The 16,628-nt window shown below is 43.3% G+C and overlaps 1 protein-coding gene across 2 annotated transcripts in view; it reads right to left on the bottom strand.

Annotated features, from left to right (window-relative positions):
• LOC129820111 (collagen alpha-1(XVI) chain-like) overlaps nt 1-16,361 on the bottom strand; it is a 133,850-nt gene extending 117,489 nt beyond the window's left edge. For both annotated transcript variants that reach the window (XM_055876998.1, XM_055876999.1), the window contains exons 1-2: nt 15,954-16,361; nt 4,426-4,537 (exon numbers count right to left, since the gene is read on the bottom strand). In XM_055876998.1, the coding sequence (XP_055732973.1) occupies nt 4,426-4,498 (73 nt within the window). In that variant the 5' untranslated portion in view covers nt 4,499-4,537; nt 15,954-16,361. The remainder of the gene's footprint in view (nt 1-4,425; nt 4,538-15,953) is intronic.
• Nucleotides 16,362-16,628: the final 267 nt, after the last annotated feature.

Raw genomic sequence — 16,628 nt, 5'->3', positions numbered from 1 at the left:
CAGACGCTCTTATCCAGAGCGACTTACAAATTGGAAAGTTCATACATATTCATCCTGGTCCCCCCGTGGGGAATGAACCCACAACTCTGGCGTTGCAAGCGCCATGCTCTACCAACTGAGCCACACGGGACCACACGGGACCAATACATATGACCCTAACCCTAACCCTAATGAATATAACCCTAATGAATATGATCCTAACCCTAACCCTAATGAATATAACCCTAATGAATATGACTCTAATCCTAACCCTAATGAATATGACTCTAATCCTAACCCTAATGAATATGACTCTAATCCTAACCCTAATGAATATGACTCTAACCCTAACCCTAATGAATTTGACCCTAACCAGAATGAATATGGCCCTGGTACACAGATACAGGCCTATATCCAGATGCATTAGGATGAAATGCGTACATATAGTATATTTGTATAGTTAACTTACACAAAACAAAGGATAATGAAAGATTACAACTGTCAATGCTGACTGTAGAGAGTATCAAGGTGAAGTTGGAGTGTAGAGAACGTATAGCAGCAGCTCTCTAATCAGTTTCTCAACACATCAGAAACACCCCATGAGGTAGTCTCTCCTCCCTACCTCCCCCTCTAACCCCTTACCTCCCCTGCATACTCAGCAAGCTCTCTCACAAAGAACAAAAACTGCCTTTCAAAAAGTTCCCAGAAACACACAGACTTCATCTTTTATTGCCACTCAACATGGGCTGTTTGAAGTCAAGAGACACTTCACTCCCTCCTTAAAAAGTGCTTTCTTCTCAGCATATCCCCTCACTCTACACCCCTATCCTACCCCCTCCTACAACCCTTATGACTTTTATACAGGCACTTAGAGGCAGAATTAAGATGAAGACCTGTCAGAGTAAAAAAAAACATCAAGACCGGGAGGAGGGCGGGGAAGGAGTGACAGAGTGATGAGAAAGAAGGGGGGAGAGGGGAGGAAGAGGGCTGGGAGAGAAAGGGAGAAGGGGAAGATGGAGGAAGGATAGTGGGATGATGAATGGGAAGAGAGGGGAAGAGGGAGGGAAGGGGGGATGATAGGAGAGAGGAAGAGAGGGAGGAGGAAGAGAGGGAGGAGGAAAAGAGAGAGAGGAAGAAGAGAGGGAGGAGGAAGAGAAGGAGGGAAAGAGAAGCGGAGAAGGGAGGATGATAGGAGAGAGAGAAATAAGAGAGGGAGGAGGAAGAGAGGGAGGGAGAGGAGGAGAAGGGAGGATGATAGGAGAGAGGAAGAAGAGAGGGAGGAGGAAGAGAGGGAGGGAGAGGAGGAGAAGGGAGGATGATAGGAGAGAGGAAGAAGAGAGGGAGGAGGAAGAGAGGGAGGGAGAGGAGGAGAAGGGAGGATGATAGGAGAGAGGAAGAAGAGAGGGAGGAGGAAGAGAGGGAGGGAGAGGAGGAGAAGGGAGGATGATAGGAGAGAGGAAGAAGAGAGGGAGGAGGAAGAGAGGGAGGGAGAGGAGGAGAAGGGAGGATGATAGGAGAGAGGAAGAAGAGAGGGAGGAGGAAGAGAGGGAGGGAGAGGAGGAGAAGGGAGGATGATAGGAGAGAGGAAGAAGAGAGGGAGGAGGAAGGAAGGAAGAAGGGGGAGAACAAAAGTTGGGAACAAGAAAAAGTAGAGTGAAGGGTAAGGTAGGAGGAGAAAGGAAGTTGAGGGGGAAAAGTGAGTAAGAAAGAGACAGGAGAAAGGAAGATGAGAGGGAGGAGACATTAGGAAGAGAGGGAGAACAGGTTAGAAAAAAAGAGGACTAGAGAGGTGGAGGAAGAGTTATCGCTCGAAGACATACTGTCATCTTTCTACATCCTTATCATCCGAAGCGTTCCGCACCACTGAAAAAAGGTATCTACCTGACACTGTACCATACAATAAAGAGATCAAAACCTCATTCACCCCAAAGGCTTTCTCCTAGAGTCCTTTTGAGGTCATATTGAGTTGGATAGGCTAAGTGATAACTCCAAGGCACTCATACCAGATCCCTATATGAGTCCAGACACTGACAACTATCTGTGAAGAGAAACAGTATCTGGATTACCTGAAACCAGCAGTGAGATTTCAGTCCTTAAATACTGTATAGGAGGAGGGAGAGGAGTAGGGTTGCAAAATGATTTGCCAAAATTCCCAGGTTTTCCAGAAATTTCAGTTTTCCCAGAATCAGATGGGAATAAGCAGTAAATTCGGAATCCTCCAACCAGGGTTTCTGGAAAGCCTGGTCATTTTTTGAAAATGTACCAGAATGCACTTAGAGGCAGAATTAAGATGAAGACCTGTCAGAGTAAAACAATGTCAAGACTGGGAGGAGGACAGGGAGGGAGTGACAGTTATGAGAAAGAAGGGGGGAGAGGGGAGGAAAAGAGGGAGGGGAGAGAAAGGGAGAATGGGAAGATGGAGGAAGGATAGTGGGATGATGAATGGGAAGAGAGGGGAGGTGAAGAGGGAGGGAAGGGACGATGATAGGAGAAAGAGGAAGAAGAGAGGGAGGAGGAAGAGAGGGAGGAGGAAGAGAGGGGGGGAGAGCGAGGAGGAGAATGGAGGATGATAGGAGAGAGAGGAAGAAGAGAGGGAGGAGGAAGAGAGGGAGGGAAAGAGAGGAGAAGGGAGGATGATAGGTCGAGAATAAGCAAGAAATCCAGAATCCTCCAACCAGAGTTTCTGGAAAGCCTGGGCATTTTTGGACAAGTTACCAGAATGTTGCAGGCAACGAAAGGACTATGTAACACACCCCATATCGTTAGAACTCTAGATCCTCCAACCGTTCCAAACCTCATGGACCCTGTCACAGTCTGCCCTGCAGCAGTCATTGTTGTGGCTGTGCTCCATTTTGCAGGCTTTTCTGTTGTTGTTTATGTTCACTGTTCCCTAGAGCTTGGCAGCATGGTTATATTAGGGACAGGGCCAGAAGGGTGCTCGGAGCAATGGGAAGAAGGAGGAGGAAGCAGGAGAGGATTATTGGAATTGTCTGCTTTATAAAGTGGCATTCCACTGTAATTGGACTGGGCTGTAGATCAGTGTGTGTTTACACATATATGCATAAACACACACACACACACACACACACACACACACACACACACACACACACACACACACACACACACACACACACACACACACACACACACACACACACACACACACACACACACACACACACACACACACACTCTCTTGATAAGGGGATCAGTGGGATCAAGGAGAAGATTGGTTCTGCCAGTAGCACTGCTGGAACCACTTAAGAGAGGGCATTGTAGGTGGAGAAGGGCACGCTGGGTAATGTAGGTAATGATGTGATAGAAGGACAATTAGATGTAGTACAAGGGCTAGGGAGAATGAGAAAGAGGAAGAGAAAGATGAGAAAGGGAAAGGGGAGAGAGACACTGATATACAGAGGGAGAGAACATGAAAAATGTGAGGAAAGAGTGATAAGAGAGAGGGAAAGCAAGTGAAGAGAGAGAAAGAAAGAAGAGAACATTCCAGGTTGTTTTCTCCCAGAGATAAATGAGGGGGGGAGTGGAAACATGTATCACTTTAGACCTGAAACTCAATACTAACACTAAGCCATACTTAAAGATGAGGTCACAAATGTTTCCCTTAAAGACTGTTTTCCCACTCTCAACATCAGTCTCACTCACTATACACACACACGAATACACAGGACCCCCCCTCCCACAGGAGCCCCCCCCCCCCCACACACACACACACACGCACACATTTTCCACCAATAAAGTTCTGAGTTGAAAACTGGAACATCTGCTTCTGTATTCTGTCTCAACCTCCCGCTGATGTGAGCACATTACTAGCCAGGACAGAGGGAGAGCAGGGAGCTGATTGGGTATTCAAACACTTCACTTATTTCAAAGTGTTTCCTTCCACCCACCACCAGGGTCTCAGAGGAACAGCAAACTGTCTCAGCCCCAGATGAAGCACTCTGGCTGGGCTCTCCCGGGAGCCTATCCCCTCTGAGCTGCAGAAGTTCCAGAGGTATTGCCCCAGGAGGAATATTATGGAGGGAAGAGATGCTGAAGAGGGAATCTGACAGATCATAAAAACACAACAAGACCAAACCGGAGTCACGACAGCTCCTGACAGAGACAAACACACACGCATACAGATACACAGATAAACACACACACACACACGAGCACGCACGCACACATGTAATGAATGGGTACCACATACTGAAAACACATGGCTTTTCTACCACAGCTACCAACCTCAACAACACACACTCAGGCGTGGTCACGCACACACTTGCACCCATCTACCCACCCACCCATTTGAAGTTCAATTCTGATGTGAAGGCAGCAGACATGTGAAGTAGATAATACATTAAATTCCTGGCAAAAGCAATGACTTGGGACACATCGTATTTGACCGTATACCAGATTCTACCGTGGGGATAAAAATAGACTCACCTTTGGATGATGCTCCCAGGTCACATGACCAGAAGCTGAGGGAGAGCAGAACCAGGAAGCGGAGATTCCTCATGACGCACCCCTCTGGATACACACACACCTCGACTGCTACCTGGGAGACAGGGAGGGAGTGAGAAACAAGGGGATGAATGGATATGGGGTTGGAAAGAGGGAGAGAGAAGGAGGAGATGGAGAGAGATATAGAGGAAAGGGAGGTGGAGAGGGAGAGAGTCAACATAAAAAATGACATTATTTGATATGAGAGCACATTGTACGAAACAGGCAGTACACACAGAGAGACTACACAACCACGTACACTCAACTAATACTATAAGTCAGCTGGTTGTATTGGTGTTGAACCAACAGTGTTGCAGGGAACTAGTTGTATTGATGTTGAACCACCAGTGTTGCAGGGAACTAGTTGTATTGGTGTTGAACCACCAGTGTTGCAGGGAACTGGTTGTATTGGTGTTGAACCAACAGTGTTGCAGGGAACTGGTTGTATTGGTGTTGAACCAACAGTGTTGCAGGGAACTGGTTGTATTGGTGTTGAACCAACAGTGTTGCAGGGAACTGGTTGTATTGGTGTTGAACCAACAGTGTTGCAGGGAACTGGTTGTATTGGTGTTGAACCACCAGTGTTGCAGGGAACTGGTTGTATTGGTGTTGAACCAACAGTGTTGCAGGGAACTAGTTGTATTGGTGTAGAACCACCAGTGTTGCAGGTAACTGGTTGTATTGGTGTTGAACCAACAGTGTTGCAGGGAACTGGTTGTATTGGTGTTGAACCAACAGTGTTGCAGGGAACTGGTTGTATTGGTGTTGAACCACCAGTGTTGCAGGGAACTAGTTGTATTGGTGTTGAACCAACAGTGTTGCAGGGAACTGGTTGTATTGGTGTTGAACCACCAGTGTTGCAGGGAACTAGTTGTATTGGTGTTGAACCAACAGTGTTGCAGGGAACTAGTTGTATTGGTGTTGAACCAACAGTGTTGCAGGGAACTAGTTGTATTGGTGTTGAACCAACAGTGTTGCAGGGAACTGGTTGTCGTGGTGTTGAACCAACAGTGTTGCAGGGAACTAGTTGTATTGGTGTTGAACCAACAGTGTTGCAGGGAACTAGTTGTATTGGTGTTGAACCACCAGTGTTGCAGGGAACTGGTTGTATTGGTGTTGAACCAACAGTGTTGCAGGGAACTAGTTGTATTGGTGTTGAACCAACAGTGTTGCAGGGAACTGGTTGTATTGGTGTTGAACCAACAGTGTTGCAGGGAACTAGTTGTATTGGTGTTGAACCAACAGTGTTGCAGGGAACTAGTTGTATTGGTGTTGAACCAACAGTGTTGCAGGGAACTAGTTGTATTGGTGTTGAACCAACAGTGTTGCAGGGAACTAGTTGTATTGGTGTTGAACCAACAGTGTTGCAGGGAACTGGTTGTATTGGTGTTGAACCACCAGTGTTGCAGGGAACTAGTTGTATTGGTGTTGAACCAACAGTGTTGCAGGGAACTAGTTGTATTGGTGTTGAACCAACAGTGTTGCAGGGAACTGGTTGTATTGGTGTTGAACCAACAGTGTTGCAGGGAACTAGTTGTATTGGTGTTGAACCAACAGTGTTGCAGATTTGAATCCCACATCCAGACAAAATGAGCTACCATATTCATAGAAAACTGTCCTGGGGGGCCTCCCGAGTGGCACAGCGATCTAAGGCACTGCATCACGGTGCTTGAGGCATCACTACAGGCATCACTTGAGCGTGGTTTGGCGGGTCATGTTTCAGAGGACGCATGACACGACCTTCACTTCCCAAGCCCGTTGGGGAGTCGCAGCGATGAGACTAGATCAAAATTGGAACGCAATTAGATATTGCAAAAAATTGTGGAGAAAAAGTGGGTAAAATAGAACAACTTAAAACAAATATAAAAAAACTGTCCTGATGATCATAATAGCTAAGATCTGATGTGTTAAAGATGAGGTTGAAAAGGTGATTAGGTACAGTATATGTATATTAATTAGCTAACTGACGGCCAGTATTCATATGGGACAAATGTCACTCAATGTAGTCTGATGATCCTCATTATAGTGTCCATCTGGACCTGACCAGCTGTGACTGGATACTGACACACACACACACACACACACACACACACACACACACACACACACACACACACACACACACACACACACACACACACACACACACACACACACACACTCAAGCACAAACTCATAAAAATAAACCTGCATAAACAAACGCTATACACGCATGCATGAAAGTACAAAGAACAGACCCAGAAGAAATGCACAAAGGCAAAAACACACAAACAACTTAGTGTACATCTGGGGAGTATTTCACTAGAGACACGACAGCGTTATAGCCAACCACCAGCACCAGATGGTCACATGTGGCCTGACAACAGCACACACACACAAACACACACACTTGTGCCTTTTCTAACACATCAACTACATTGCCCTTTAGGCTCAGCTGGAGAAGATCAGTTATAATGATTGTGAAAGTGTAGCTTGTCCTGACACAGACACAGACAGCCTCAGTAACGATTACTTACACACATACACACACATACCACTCCTATGTTTCCAGGTACAGCAAACCCCTGAAGACAGACAGAAACACAGACTGGGAGTCTTTACCCACCTATCCAGGACAAGGAATTACCCTCAAACCCCTGGGTCATAGTATGACCATGTTTTGAATTCCAATCTGTCTCAATTTAGACTACCTACATCTCAAAAGACACCCTAGTGTTCCCCATACAGTGCACTAGTCTTGACCAGAACCCTAGGTGGGGTCATTTAGGAGAAGAGTCTGAGTCCTCCAGGGAAGAACTAACTAGCTGCAAAGCGATGAAAGAACATAATATATGTGTATTCCTGATCATTTAGGGCCAACTTGAGACCCGTCCAACCGCCTGCATAACTCTAACTTTTGTCAGACATAAAGCATTGATGTCAACGGGATAGCCTATTCAGGATAGATCTATTCATAAAAATGAAAAAGTATGAACACATCCCAAGTTAGCTCACATCAACACCATCATCCCGACACCCTGGACCCACTCCAATTCGTTTACCGCCCCAACAGATCCACAGATCTCTTTCTTTCTTCTCTCAGAGTATGTTCTAACAGCTGGCTATAACAGATAAAGGCTGTATTAGCTGTTCAGGAGGGACTGGCTCTCTGTCTGTGGAAGAAACACAGGACAACAGGAGAGGAGAGGAAAAAGACAGCTTTGAAAGTCACCTAAGACACGCTCAGACAGACTGTCGGACAGACACACCACACACACACACATGACCGGTGAGTGTCAAACTTAACCATTGAGTAACATTTAATATAATATTAAGATATATAATTTGTGTGTAATAACATCAATACAGGTGCTGTATAATGATGTTGTACTGTTTGTATAGGATGTGTGTGACAAAGTGCATTAGTGTGTGTCTGTGTCGATGCGCCTGCTGTGTGTAAACTGTAGCTAGTCTTGCAAGGTCTTCGGTCACATGCCCACCTCACTGAGTGACAGCCCAAACACAGGACTTATCCCTCTCAGACACTGAGGAGTGGACTTGGTGCTGTGCTATGAAAACAACCACAAATCCATTCTGTAGGGTCAGGTCACTAAAGGCTAAGACCACACATACATACACACACACACACACAACTGCCTCCCCAACACACACACACACACACACACACACACACACACACACACACACACACACACACACACACACACACACACACACACACACACACACACACACACACACACACACACACACACACACACACACACACACACACACACACACTTGTACCTCATTCAACCCAGTCTGTGATTAATAGGCTAAGCATTCATGTGTTTCAGACCTGTTGCAACATGAGACATGGAATGAAGGCAGACAGAGTAACTAAATATAATGTATGTTCTTAGGCGACAGTAGTCCCTCCACATATTCACTGGCCGAGGTTAAGCCAAGATTGGATCAAATTAAAATGGAGACAGTATTCAAAGGATGAGTCATTTAATAAACAGTGACAAGTCGTTACTATATCTCCTCTGGGCTGCGTTCAAAAAGTGAAGTTATCATGAGTGTTCATAATGAAAAGCCAAAGCAGAAGGAACATTGCCTTACAGTTACAGTTCCCTTTTAAAGAGATTGAACGGTACTTTGACAACTAGTAAGTATTTTTTAAACCTCCCACTTTGGGCTGGATGTGTCAATGTGCAGTTCATACATGCATCATCTATAAGCAGAATTACTGTGCAACGCCACTTTCGCTACATTGCCCCCCACGTGCGCCAGCCCTAGTAATTTGAGTGACTGCTAGCAAAAGCCTGCCCACCGTTATCCAATGAGGTGCAGTGCGGGCCCAACGGCTCAATGGACACAGCAGAGAGCGAGAGAGCAATGACTTAATGCACATTTCTGCACATATGTGACATAGTACACAATTTTCAGGGACCACTTTCGCCTCTCAAGCGCTACTTTCGACTGGCTGATATTATTTAAACGTTTGATAGTGCATCTTTAATAGTTCTATCATGTAGCTATTGGGTCAGGGAAATGCTCTGTAAATATCACGTTCTGTCTTAAATTGCACTTTGAAGTGCAAGGATACTGGGAACATAGACATGTCTGCGGGTTCCAACAGAGATCATTGCAGCACAGTTGGCATTTTTCATACTGCTGTTGAATTGTTGTTTAGACAACTTTGGGAAAAAAGCATTTTTGGTGTCCAGCAAATTATCTGCTTTGTATGCTTTAGCCTATTGCATTAAAGGGACATCTTTGTTGCATTATTCACACACTCTCAGAATTCGATGCTTCAAGTTAATTAGCCTACCTTTTCTCTCCTAGTTAGGTGTGTGAGGTCAAGTGCGCCTAGTAAAGGTCGACCGATTATGATTTTTCAACGCCGATACCGATACCGGTTATTGGAGGACCAAAAACCCGATACCGATTAATCGGGTCCATTTTTGAAGATTTTATTAGGAATTACAACAATACTGAATGAACACTTACTTTAACTTAATATAATACATAAATAAAATACATTTTGCCTCACATAAATAATGAAACATGTTCATTTGGTTTAAATAATGAAAAAACGAAGTGTTGGAGAAGAAAGTAAAAGTGCAATATGTGCCATGTAAGAAAGCTAACGTTTAAGTTCATTGCTCAGAACATGAGAACATATGAAAGCTGGTGGTTCCTTTTAACATGAGTCTTCAATATTCCCAGGTAAGAAGTTTTAGGTTGTAGTTATTATAGGAATTATAGGACAATTTCTCTCTATACGATTTGTATTTCATATACAAATAGGCACTTTAGTATTGCCGGTGTAACAGTATAGCGTTCATCCCTCTCATCGTCGCAACCTGGGCTCGAAACAGGAACACATCGACAACAGCCACCCTCGAAGCAGCGTTACCCATGCAGAGCAAGGGGAACAACTACTCCAAGTATCAGAGCGAGTGACGTTTGAAACGCTATTAGTGTGCACCCCGCTAACTAGCTAGCCATTTCACATCGGTTACACCAGCCTAATCTCGGGAGTTGATAGGCTTGAAGTCATAAACAGCGCAATGCTTGAGGCATTGCGAAGAGCTGCTGGCAAAATGCACGAAAATGCTGTTTGAATTAATGCTTACGAGCCTGCTGGTGCCTACCATCGCTCAGTCAGACTGCTCTATCAAATCATAGACTTAATTATAACATAATAACACACAGAAATACGAGCCTTTGGTCATTAATATGGTCGAATCCGGAAACTATAATTTCGAAAACAAAACGTTTATTCTTTCAGTGAAATACGGAACCGTTCGGTATTTTATCTAACGGGTGGCATCCCTAAGTCTAAATATTCCTGTTACATTGCACAACCTTCAATGTTGTCATAATTACTTAAAATTCTGGCAAATTAGTTCGCAGAGCCAGGCGGCCCAAACTGTTGCATATACCCTGACTCTGCGTGCAATGAACGCAAGAGAAATGACACAATTTCACCTGGTTAATATTGCCTGCTAACCTGGCTTTCTTTTAGCTAAATATGCAGGTTTAAAAATATATACTTGTGTCTTGATTTTAAGAAAGGCATTGATGTTTATGGTTAAGTACACATTGGAGCAATGACAGTTAATGATTGATTGTTTTTTATAAGATACGTTTTATGCTAGCTGGCAACTTACCTTAGCTTACTGCATTCGCTAACAGGCAGGCTCCTCGTGGAGTGCAATGTAATCAGGTGTTAGAGCATTGGACTAGTTAACTGTAAGGTTGCAAGATTGGATCCCCCGAGCTGACAAGTTTAAAAATCTGTTGTTCTGCCCCTGAACGAGGCAGAACGTTCCTAGGCCGTCATTGAAAATAAGAATGTGTTCTTAACTGACTTGCCTAGTTAAATAAAGATTTAAAAAAATAGGCAAATCGGCGCCCAAAAATATCGATTTCCGATCGTTATGAAAACTTGAAATCGGCCCCGATTAATCGGTCGACCTCTAATACACATAGCCTAATATAATGGGCCACATGATATTTTCTGGTCATTTAACCTATTTCTAGGCTTCCCGAAAGGTGTAGCGGTCTAAGGAACTGCATTGCAGTGCTTGATCTGTCACTACAGATCCGGGTTCGATCCTGGGCCGTGTCGCAGCCGTCCGCGACAGGGAGACCCATGAGGTGGCACACAATTGGCCCAGCGTTATCCGGGTTAGGGGAGGGTTTGCACGCGAACACGGTCGCCAGTTGTACGGTGTTTCCTCTGACACAATGGTGCGACTGGCTTCCAGGTTAAGCAAGCAGTGTGTCAAGACGTAGTGCGGTTTGGCAGGGTCGTGTTTCGGAGGACGCATGGCTCTCAACCTTCGCCTCTCCCAAGTCTGTTCGGGAGTTGCAGCGATGGGACAAGATTGTAACAACCAATTGGTGAGAAAAAGGGGTAAAACTACAACAACAAAAAAATGTAATAAAAGTAGAAAATGTGTGTGTGCGTGTAAAAATGGTTGCTGTAATTGAAGTCTACCACATGGGCCTACCGTCACTCCTCTACTTCTAGGCCTGCAGAATAAGCTAGATTTTTGCTAGAACTCATGGTCTGTCTCTAATTTTCAACTCATGTGTAAAAAATACTCTTTTAGGTCGGCTGACATCACATTTACACATGTTTTCCATTGCATTGTTCAAGCTCAAGGGAAGGGTTTGAGGCTTGACTAAACCGTTGCTATTTGAAAAGGCCAAAGCACTACAGCCAACCAATGCAGGACGGGAATAATACCATAGACTATACTTAACATGGTATACGTAAATCGGGGCCACTCAAATTAGTATGAATTAGTATGGTTACATAAGATAGAAGGCTATTTAACTTCTTATGGCTGCAAGGGGCAGTATTGAGTAGCCAGTTAAATCGTGCCCATTTCAAATGGCCTCGTACTCAATTCTTGCTCGTATAATATGCATATTATTATTACTATTGGATAGAAAACACTCTCTAGTTTCTAAAACCGTTTGAATTATTTCTCTGAGTGAAACAGAACTCCTTCTGCAGCACATTTCCTGACCAGGAAGTGGAATGTCAGAAATCGATGCTCTGTTCAACTTCATGCCTATACATGGGCAATGAACGTAAGAGTCTACGTACACTTCATACACCTTCCCCTGGTTGTCAAGAGGCGGTGAGAGAAGAAATTTCGTGTCTATCTTGGTCTGAGGTGGAATTAAAGCTCTTTGTATGACGTGACCGTCCATTTCCTGTTTCTGGAGCGCGCGAAAGAGGACATGGATTTGCCTTCTGTTTAGCTGTCGTTATGGACAACTAACATCTCCGGTTTAGATTTTATTTGATACATGTGACCATATCATCGTAAAGTATGTTTTTTCAATATAGTTTAATCAGATTATTGAAATTTTTTCGGGAGTTTTGCCGTGTTCCGTTCTCTGACTTTGTTGACGTTGGAGAGATCCGTGCCACTTGGCAAGTGCCCATGCTAAATCAAGAGGGAAATTTGCCGTTCCAGATCCAAACAACGACTGTTCTGGACAAAGGACACCTTGTCCAACATTCTGACGGAAGATCACCAAAAGTAAGAAACATTTTATGATGCTATTTCTAATATCTGTCGTGCATGTGAACTGGTCGTCGGCGCCCAAGTGTTTCTGGCTATTGTGGCTACGCTAATATAACGCTATATTGTGTTTTCGCTGTAAAACACTTGATAAATCGGAAATATTGTCTGGAATAACAAGATGCCTGTCTTCCAATTGCTGTACACTATGTATTTTTCAGAAATGTTTTATGATGAGTATTTAGTTATTTGGCGTTGGTGTCTGTAATTGTTCTGTCTGCTTTCGGTGCAATTTCTGACTGTTGCTGCAATGTAAACTATGATTTATACCTGAAATATGCACATTTAAAAAAAAAAAACATATGCTATACAATAAATATGTTATCAGACTGTCATCTGATGAGGTTGTTTCTTGGTTAGTGGATATTTATATCTTTATTTGGCCGAATTTGTGATAGCTACTGATGGAGTCAAAAACTGATGGAGTAATAAAAGTGGAGTCTTTAGCTAACGTGGTTAGCTAATAGATTTACATATTTTGTCTTCCCTGTAAAACATTTTAAAAATCAGACATGTTGGCTGGATTCACGAGATGTGTACCTTTCATATGCTGTATTGGACTTGTTAATGTGTGAAAGTTAAATATATAAAAAAATATATCTTTTGAATTTCGCGCCCTGCACTTGAAGTGGCTGTTGTCATAAATGTACCGACGTCGGGCTTGCACGCCAAACAGGTTAAGGCAAAATCTAAAGGATATAACCTGAACATCTAGCAACCCAAAGGTTGTGTGTTCGAATCACATCATGGACAACTTTATACGCTTAGCTAATTAGCAACTTTGCAACTACTTACTACTTTTGAGCTACTTTGCAACTATTTAGCATGTTAGCTAACCCTTTCCCTAAACTTAACCCTTTTAGCCAACCTTTCCCCTAATCTAAACCATTTTAGCTAACCCTTCATGTCACGATCGTCGTAACTTTGAAGAGAGGACCAAGGCGCAGAGTGATATGAATACATCTTCTTTAATGAAGCCAAACGTGACGCTAATCAAACTACGTGCACACATAGAACATAGACAACTATCCACAAAAGCCTACTGCCTATGGCTGCCTTAAATATGGCTCCCAATCAGAGACAATGAATGACAGCTGTCTATGATTGAGAACCATTCAGGCAACCATAGACATACCTAGACACCTACACTCAAACACAAACCCATCTACTCCACCTAAACCCCCTATACCATACAACCACCCAAGACGAGACAAAAACACACAAACATCCCCCCTGTCACACCCTGACCTAACCAAACTATTACAGAAAACAAAGATAAAAGGCCAGGGCGTGACACTTTAACCTAACTCCTAACCTTAAACATGACCTGAAGAACTAACCCTAAACCCTAGGGCTAAAGTTTGCCAGCTAGCTAATCTTAGCATTAGCCACCCAGCTAATGTTAGCCACAACAACTTGGAATTTGTAACATGTCATACATTTATCAAATTCATAACATATTGTATGAATTGCAATTCGGAACATATTGTACAAATTGCAATTCATAGCATATCATACGAAACGCATGATGGACATCCACAAATTAACACATATCATACAAAATGAAACATTTAATTTATGTACAGAATAATAGGGTTATTAGTATAATACGAAATGCTCTGAGACCACGTTGGAATATGGGGTCATGAGAGAACTATATAGGCTCTTATGTTGACACCTGGCAAGCTCCCAATGTGAGTTAATTCTAGAAGCAACAGATAATCAGGTGCTTCAAGGCAGTAGAAAAAGCATAGTGGACATTATAGAAATCCATTCCATCCCTGTAAAGATTTGCTCAGTGCTTTGGTTGAGCTGCATAGAATTGGTTACCCATATGCGATTGGTGAACATAATAATGTAAGATCTTAATTTGATCAACCTGTTGCATGAGCACTTTCCACTTTGATATTTCAGATGTGATTGTCCCTTTAAAAAATGTATCAACCCCTACAAAAATGTCCATGAATCACAATCCACATAATAATTCAAATGTCCTGTTGCTGCAGGATTATTTTCCTGCTGTAGTAAAATGGCTCAAATTAAGATACTGTATCTGTAGTATGCTATCATGTTTCATCAAAGTTTGCTGTGCCAAAACCACACGTCTCTGAATGCAGATATATTTATTATCCTTTGGGCATAAAACAAGGGCAGGCACCATGTGAAACTAGACGTAAAAAAAAAAAAAGAAAGCCAGCTGTGACCTATGCGCAGTTACACACTGTCACGCCCTGGCCTTAGTATTCTTTGTTTTCTTAATTATTTTAGTTAGGTCAGGGTGACATGGGGAATGTTTGTGGGTTTTGTCTAGTTTAGGGTGTGTATATTGTTTAGGGGGTTTTGTAGTAGGGATGGGGTAGTGTTCTGTGTAGGTGTTTAGGAAAGTCTATGGTTGCCTGATTTGGTTCTCAATCAGAGACAGCTGTTTATTGTTGTCTCTGATTGGGAGCCATATTTAAGGCAGCCATAGGCTTTAGGTGTTTGTGAGTAATTGTCTATGTTGAACGTTTGTAGCGTGTGTAGGCACTTACGTTTGTAGCTTCACGTTTGTGTATAGTGTTCGTTTTGTGTTTTTTCCCTCTTCTAAATAAAAGAAGATGTATTTCTCACACGCTGCGCCTTGGTCCTCTCTCTCACCCATAGACGATCGTGACACACACATTCACTTTTCAACCAAATCTATCCGTGGATTAAGCTGCCACTACACAATTAGCTACATTCAGATTTGCTTTCCCCTCATATTGTAAGGCTACTGTATATTGAATATTACGTGCGCCAACAGTCCCACTTGGTAGCCGACTAAACTCAACTCCACGATTTATGATGGAGTTGAGGGGCGACTAGTGTGGGCGGACTGGAGCACCCAACGTCACATAAAATTACGTTTTTTTAAAGAATATTCTTTGAGTGCTGAAATCAATTGATTTACATAAAAAGCTTAAGTTCGCCCACACTAGTCGCCGCTCAACTCCATGGTAAATCGTGGATTTGAGTTTAATCGGCTACCCACTTGGTTAACCACTTCAGTCATAACATGTGAAGTTGCTTGTAGCCTAATTGCTGTCAGAAAGTTGTTCGTTACACAATCACCTACAAAGCTAGAGTGTAAAGGCAAGCCGATTAAATAGTTTAGTTTCTAAACACCTCAACGTTTAGTATAGCCTATGGTTAATTATATATAGCTACAGCATGTCCCCAGCCATATGCTTGAACAGTAGAAAACAGATATGAAATGCAGACCAGACAACAATACATGCATTGTAGGCCTATCGTTAAAGAGTTATGAGTAGCCTTGGTGAGACATGCGCTATTGACAAAAATGATTTGCTTCAGCGCAACTGCAATCGATAAAAACCTGTTATCCATACTTACAGCTATTGTTAGATCTCTGCAGTTACGACAACATTCATCCAAAATCTACAGTAGCCTATATGCTGCCGAGGCAGGTCAAAAAAACTTTGCTGCTGTCCCGTTGTAATCCACACTGTTCTCTCCCTTCAATACTTTTTCTGCTGGAGCCTTCTTACCAGGGGAAAGAAAAAGTTACTGCCAGAGTGATGTCCAACTTCTTTCCCCTCCCCTCTTTCTGCTGGCTGATGTTCGAAAAAGTTTATTCTCTCTCTCTTTCTCAATTCAATTCTCTCTCTCTCTCTCTCTCTCTCTCTCTCTCTCTCTCTCGCTCTCCCCCCTCGTCTCGTTTTCTCTGGGACTTCCTCCAGTTAGAACGAGTAGTGACATCACCTGGTCCAGCGTTGGAAAATGAGCCGCGAGCATACCCCTCTCTCCCTCCCCTGCCTATTTCCTTTTATCCCCCTACTTTACACTCAGCCAGGTCACCCGTGATACAAGTCAGTACAGCTCTCTCCGTCTCTCACAAGTCGGGTTCGTTTGATTCATCTCTGTAAACTACTCACGTTCTGCCGCCGTGGTCGACTGTTCGTCACAAGATAAGGCGACGTCATTGCTATAGTCAGGCCTAAAGCTACTCTGTCTATTCACTCAAAATACTGTGGCGTAGATACAACTGTTTTATAAACACTATTTATA

The sequence above is a fragment of the Salvelinus fontinalis genome, chromosome 22 (assembly GCF_029448725.1).
Source record: "Salvelinus fontinalis isolate EN_2023a chromosome 22, ASM2944872v1, whole genome shotgun sequence".
Taxonomy (NCBI): Eukaryota; Metazoa; Chordata; class Actinopteri; order Salmoniformes; family Salmonidae; genus Salvelinus; species Salvelinus fontinalis.
Note: the sequence above shows the minus strand (reverse complement) of the source record. Positions and strands in the feature narration are given on the sequence as shown.